General features: G+C 35.1%; 1 protein-coding gene across 1 annotated transcript in view; it reads left to right on the top strand.

The window, feature by feature from the left end:
- Positions 1 to 6858, top strand: part of LOC107744833 (low-density lipoprotein receptor-related protein 2-like) — a 133525-nt gene that overhangs the window by 67020 nt on the left and 59647 nt on the right. The window contains exons 31-34 of the mRNA XM_016558655.1: positions 315 to 492; positions 1676 to 1810; positions 5923 to 6089; positions 6230 to 6373. Coding sequence (XP_016414141.1) covers positions 315 to 492; positions 1676 to 1810; positions 5923 to 6089; positions 6230 to 6373 — 624 coding nt within the window. The remainder of the gene's footprint in view (positions 1 to 314; positions 493 to 1675; positions 1811 to 5922; positions 6090 to 6229; positions 6374 to 6858) is intronic.

Raw genomic sequence — 6858 nt, forward strand, 5'->3', positions numbered from 1 at the left:
CCTCTTTTTGGAAAACTAAAATATGGTCACCCTACTGTAGCTTACTTATTTCTTTATTGTTTATTCGCGACTACGCTAATTTGCACTGTGCTTTGTATATTGCGTTGGTCGATATGTAAATGAGATCTGTGTTCTTTCATTTGCGCGTTGTTAGTAAATCACCCGCAGAAATTTCCACGCCCATCGGCGCTGTTTTGGAATTGCACTCTCGCGCTAATAATTAAAACTGGCTCTAAGTATCTTAAGTTATGAATGTTTTTTTTTCATATTTACTGTGTGAATAAATAAAACACCTCTTGTTTCTCAATGAAAAGGTACTGCAACATCCCCACGCAGTTACCATTTTTGAGGATTTTGTCTATTGGACCGACAGATACGTCAACCGCGTGATCCGGGCCAACAAGTGGCACGGACAGAACCAGACAGTGCTGCTGTATAATCTGCCCCAGCCCATGGGTCTGGTGGCTCTTCATCCTGCCCGACAGCCTGCAGGTACAACACTGATCACAAACCTGAAATACAGCCAGATCAACTAGCTGCTACCTGAGGAGAAAAGTGTTATTGTTAGGATTAAATACAGCAAATTTAACAAAAACAAAACCATTTCTGGAAGTCACTATGATAAGAAAAAAGGTTTGAAAAGTGCTGAATAATAAGAGCTTTTTGTCACATGCTTAATTGCACTGAATGTGCACTTGTAGTGTACTTCAAATCTCAAAAGTATATTTTTTGAAAACTATACTTGCAGATTATTTTTATGAGATAATAAGCCACTTTTATGGCTGTTTCCTTGCACACTTTTAAAATATGCACTTTGTAATAATGTCAAATTAGAAGTTTATTTAAAATACATGTGTGTATTTTACTTTTAAATACAGTCTTTATGTTTTAATAACCTGTTGTCAAGTTTTGAAGAACTACACTTATTTTGATGTGTTGACTAACATACTAAATCATAATTTTAACTGTGTTGAAGTTAATATATGTTAAATTTATTAAATTGCAACTTCATCATTACAAATATACTGTATGACATTCGGGTTTCAATAGAAATTACATTTAAGTCTATTTAGGTTTACCATAAATGCTTGTCAGTACAATTCGCTGTACACTTTATGATTATTAAAGACAGTAGAAGTAATTTAGGCCTACTTAGGTGGGTCAAAAAAGCGCTCTGAAGTTCAGCTAATAGCATTTATTGTAAATTTAAACTAGAGTTAATTTTCATTTAACAGCAATTAACATGCACATAAGTGTCCAAAGACATTACATTCAGTTCACACTTAAGTATATTCTTTTAAAGTATATATATATATATATTTTTTTTTTAAGTATGCTGAAAGAAAAGTATACTTTTTTTTTTACAATGGTTCAGTCTAAATAATTTATATTTAGTTTTTTTTTGTTTTGTTTATTTATATAGTGCTTTTTAACAATACATACCATTTCAAACGAACCTGTTAGGTGATGAAAACAGTTTGTGTTTATAATGATTACAATGTAAGGACAATATTTGACCGTTTTTATGTCAATCCAAGAATCTTTTACTGTAGAATAACATGCACCAATGAATTGTACAGTACACAATAAAACCAGAAACATGTTATAAAAAGGAAAACAGGGGCAATACTGATTTCATGTTGACTTCAAAGTTTTGATGTGTTTTTTCCTGCAGGTTATAACCCCTGTGACCCCCGTTCGAGCCCCTGCACTCACATCTGTCTCCTGTCAGCGATCGGCCCCAGGTTCTACTCCTGTGCCTGTCCGTCTGGATGGACTCTCGCCGCTGACCAGTTCACATGCGCTAGAGGTACAAGATACATCAGCCAAATATTTGTGGCCGATGCGGATATCAGAGAGCACAGTTTCTCATGGTGAAGGGGCCTTTCCCACAGAAAGCATTTTCACACATCTCACGCATGACAACATGCCATTATAAAATAATGGCGCTCAAGTTAAAGTTAGTTGAACTTTTAAAAAACGACTTGCGTTTGTCACTGCGTTTGCCTACGTCCTACGTCATCCGCTGGATGCCACTCTCTCGTGAACGAGCGTACGACAGTTAGCGGAAGATGGAGATTAAGGTTTATAAAGTTGTAAATATGGATATTTTTAGGGCTGCAACTAACGATTATTTTTGATTATTTTTTTCGATTAATCGGATTAAAAAATATATATATTTTATTTTATTGACAAAAAACACTATTCCACATTCTGCCTAATGTCCTTCAAACAAACGTGCCAACTGAATTCTATGGAAACATACAGTGCTTAACAAATTATTAGACCACCTGCCATAATAAAGAGAAAACAAAACTCATTTTAAGAATTTTAGGAATCTGTCAAAAAATTGTTTAAATCAAAAAATGTTATTGTCATTTATTGGGCAAATAAACTTAAACAACGAAATAGTATTTATTCACATAACAAAAAATGGCCTCCTATGCCCTTCAAAACAGCTTGCATTCTTGCTGGCATTGTTTATGTACTTTTTGACTGTAATTTTGATCACAGTCACGTCTTAGTGTCATTTCTTTATCCTGTTAAAGGTGGTTATGAAGCGTCTGATATTTATATTCAGAAAATTACACGCTGTTATCTCCTTACAGTTCCTACTCTCATAAAATACTCGCAGTGCATGTTGACCTTTAAACCTTAATTTAACTTTCAACAACAGATATTTCAGCCGCCGTTCATTCACGTGTCATTTCTTTATCCTGTTAAAGGTGGTTATGAAGCGTCTGATATTTATATTCAGAAAATTACACGCTGTTATCTCCTTACAGTTCCTACTCTCATAAAATACTCGCAGTGCATGTTGCCCTTTAAACCTTAATTTATTCAGTAAAGATTAAAATTTAACACGCCGTTCATTCACGGACCTTTATGCAAAAATGGAAATGCTCACGTGAATTTGTGATATTTAAAAATCTAAAAGTTTTTGCGCTGAGGAGTGAGGACGCACACGCATCATCTGTCAAAGCACCTTACGGGGCAAGCCATTACGCTGATGCATTAGCTTAAAGCTTAAAATAAAGAATTCTCATGTTTTGGGCAGCTTGGATCACGTAACTCTCCAGCAGCATCTCATTCCATTTCCTCCACTATTTTAGATGCATTTTGTCCATAGAAATGCGTAATTCAGTGCTGTAATTTGACACAACCGGCTGAAGTTGGACGTGCACTGAGGGCAGACCCGACTAATCGATAATGAGAATCATTGTCGATGATTTTCATAAACGATAATAATCGATTTTATCGATTAGTTGTTGCAGCCCTAGATATTTTTCTTACACAAACGCTTCGCATTGCTTCAGAAGGCCATTATTATCCCCCCGGAGCCGTGTGGACTTCTTTTATAATGGATTGGTTACATTTTTTGGACTTCAAATTTTGGGCTACCCTCCACTCCCATTATAAAGCATGGATTAGCCTGGACATTATTTAATATAACTACGATTGTATTCGTCTGAAAGAAGAATGTCATATACACCTAGGATGGCTTGAGGGTGAGTAAATCATGGGGTAATTTTCATTTTTGGGTGAACTAACCCTTTAAGGAGTTAAATCAAGATGCATTTACATGAGACGCATAATGACACAAGATATTATGCCTTGTTTTCTGAAAAATCTATCAAAATTAAGTTAGTTAATGCTTAAAACCAGAAAAAATATCTGCCGATGGGGCAAGAAAATAATCTTGTTTTCCCTTTTGAGTTACGTTAATTTTTTTAGCTCACTGACAGATTTTATTTTTTTTGTTTTGTTTTGTTTTAAGCATAGTCACTTAATTTTTTGTCTTTTTTTCAGAAAACAAGGCTTAATATCATAAGTCATTTTGCTTAATATAATAAGTCATTTTGCTTCTCAAGTAAATGTATCTATAATGTATAATATGTAACAAAATACAGTGTAAGAAAATCTTTTTCTGCAGTGTGAAACAGTAGAGCATGGCGCTAGCAACGCCAAGGTCATGGGTTTAATTCGCAGAGAAAGCAAGAACTGGTAGAATGTAAATATGTACCATTAATGTGAATGTAAATCTAATAAATAGCATGATAGCCAAAGAGATGTGTAATAAATTTCTGCCTTTATGCACCAGTTTTACATAATTTTTTACATAACAGTTTTACATGCTAAAAACATTTCTGGTGAAAATTCACTAAGGAATATTCAAATCTGGCAGAATTATTGGTCAATATGGAGTGCTGCTTGAATGAGTCCTAAAACCCGGAAATGAGTGTTTGCACTTCCGTTTCTATCGTCCCAAAGTCAATAGGTTTTTTTAATGGGTTTTTGGTTAAATACCTGAAATATGGTCTGTGTTTAAAACAAGCTCAAGATATTTTCATGTTTTATTCTACAACATAAAATGAATCAGAAATACCCCACTTGTGATTTTTAAGCTTTTATGTAAGACAGTTGCTAACAAGTGGCTAAATGGGAATCAAACTATTCATCTTTTATACCCTCGCAGTGTTTATAATCATGCTCTTGCAAACTATTCCAACTCAGACTTTCCAACTTTAAAATCGAGATTGAAAGCATTGTCATCGCCATGAAGTTTACTGACAACTAAGTCATGTTACCAATATGTAGTGTAACCTCAGATTTTTGCTTCTGGTTGTTGTATGTAGGCTTTAAAATTCATAAAAGTTTGCAAAGATTTTCTTAATTAATTAAACCTGTAAGAATCAAAAGCTAAAGAAGCCAAAAAGCTAATGGAAAAATCCTATTGGGTTTTTGTTGAGGGAAAGAGGTTGATGCTAACCATTGTATCTAAAAGGACTTTAATGGACAAGATAAATTAATGCAATGAGTGTAACAGTTTATTCCTGCTTGTGGCTGTTTTAATGAATAATGCATGTCTATGTCTTTAACACTGGCCTCTGTCCATTTAATCTACTTCACAGTGAATGAATGAAGCAGTCTTCTGTTAAAATTGGATATAGATTTCAGGGGAATGAAAACTTGTCAACAGCAACCCATTTTCGATTTACTTAGTAAGCTTCTTTGCAGAGGCAAACATTTACTATTATAAAAGGCCTTAGCTCAGCTGACAGTAACGGATGAAAGCACGCAAGAGGCCTTTAGTCTTAAGAAGCCCATAACATTCTCTTAGGGCAAACTCTCAACCTCGCTCCGGTTTCAGCCTTTGTTAGTGCTGTCAAGTGCATTCTTCCATGAGAGTTTAACAATTAATCCAGACAAACGGTGATTGAATGGGCTGTTTATCGCAATCAACTGTGCTGACACAGCTATGTTTACTCTGCAAGACCTTTTTCACCAGTACCTCATATCTGCACTAAATGCAACGAGATGATACCTAATTCTGGGAATCTGTGCTATCCATTGTGAAAAATAAGTGTGCTTAATTGTATTGAATGGGTACTTGTAGTGTACTTCAAATCTTAAAAGTATATTTTAAAAAACAAACTTGCAGATAATGCAGAAAATATTACTGAAATAAAAGGCCACTTAAATGTACTTAAAAGAGAGCATCTAAATATTCTTAAATCAAGATGCATTTACTTGAGAAGCAAAATGATTAATATTAAGTCTTGTTTTCTGAAAACAGCACTAGTATAATTACTTGCCAATACATTTGGCAGTACACTTAAACCACATTTCAAAGGCAATTTCACAGTAATTTTAAAATGACATATAAAGATGCACTTAAGTCCTACTAAAGTGAGTCATTTTATTTCCTTAATAAGTGCTCTTATAAAATATGCGAAAGTGTACTTCTTTTTCTCAAGGATAGGCATCTGTGAGCTTGCTTACAGGAAGTTCACCCAAAATCATTTAATTATTACACATGGCGTAATTGTTTGGTTGAAAATAAGATGTGTCACACTGCTGAAAAGCCCATTATTATGATTTTTATGAATACCATATGAATTATGGCTGATGACTTTGCAGTTGAGGATCCATTCCTGGTGGTGGTGAGAGACAGCATCATTTACGGCATCCCGCTCAACCCGAATGACAAGAGCAATGACGCCATGGTGCCGGTCGCCGGGCTGCTGAATGGATATGACGTTGACTTTGATGATGCTGAGCAGATGATCTATTGGGTGGAACATCCGGTAAATCATATAAACACTTCAACTATCCTATCTCAAATTATCTCAAATGAGTTGTATCATTAATTTTAACTAGTTAACAGGTGTTTTGAATGCTAAAATTCGGATTTTGTCTATTAATTGTATCTTATTTATCTGCACAGGGGGAGATTCATCGAGTAAAGTCAGATGGTACCAACAGAACTGAGTTCGCGCCAGCAGCCATCCTGGGTTCTCCAGTCGGACTGGCTCTGGACTGGATGTCTCGGAACCTGTACTACTCCAACCCTGCATCACAGTCTATAGAGGTTGGCAAGACTTTAGATCTCATTCCCCTGCATCATAAATTGTTCTTGTCAGGGCTGAGGGTTATTTCTACGTGCTGAAGATTTTCTGAAGAAAAGTTTAAGTTTCATCAATGTTAAAAACTAGTTTAGGTCTTGTAACCAGTAGTTATATATACATAATAAATATACACAGAACACACACATATTATGCAAACAAAAACTTTTATTTTGGATGCAATTAATCGCGATTAATCGTTTGACAGCACTAAAAATAATATATAAATAATACTAAAGTAACACTGGAAACAAGAAGATCCAAGTTAAAAATTATGAAAATGAAAATCATTGTTTTCAACTAGGGCTGTGCGATTAATCGAAATCGTCATAAAATCGCGATTTGAGCTTGTGCAATTTCTAAATTGCTTTATAGCACGATTTTCCGCGCCCTCGACCTCCCGCAGTATGCTATCCGAACCAATCAGAATGCAGCGCGCCTAAATGGAGCA

Source organism: Sinocyclocheilus rhinocerous, unplaced genomic scaffold (genome assembly GCF_001515625.1).
Source record: "Sinocyclocheilus rhinocerous isolate Xijiao unplaced genomic scaffold, SAMN03320098_v1.1 scaffold528, whole genome shotgun sequence".
NCBI lineage: Eukaryota > Metazoa > Chordata > Actinopteri > Cypriniformes > Cyprinidae > Sinocyclocheilus > Sinocyclocheilus rhinocerous.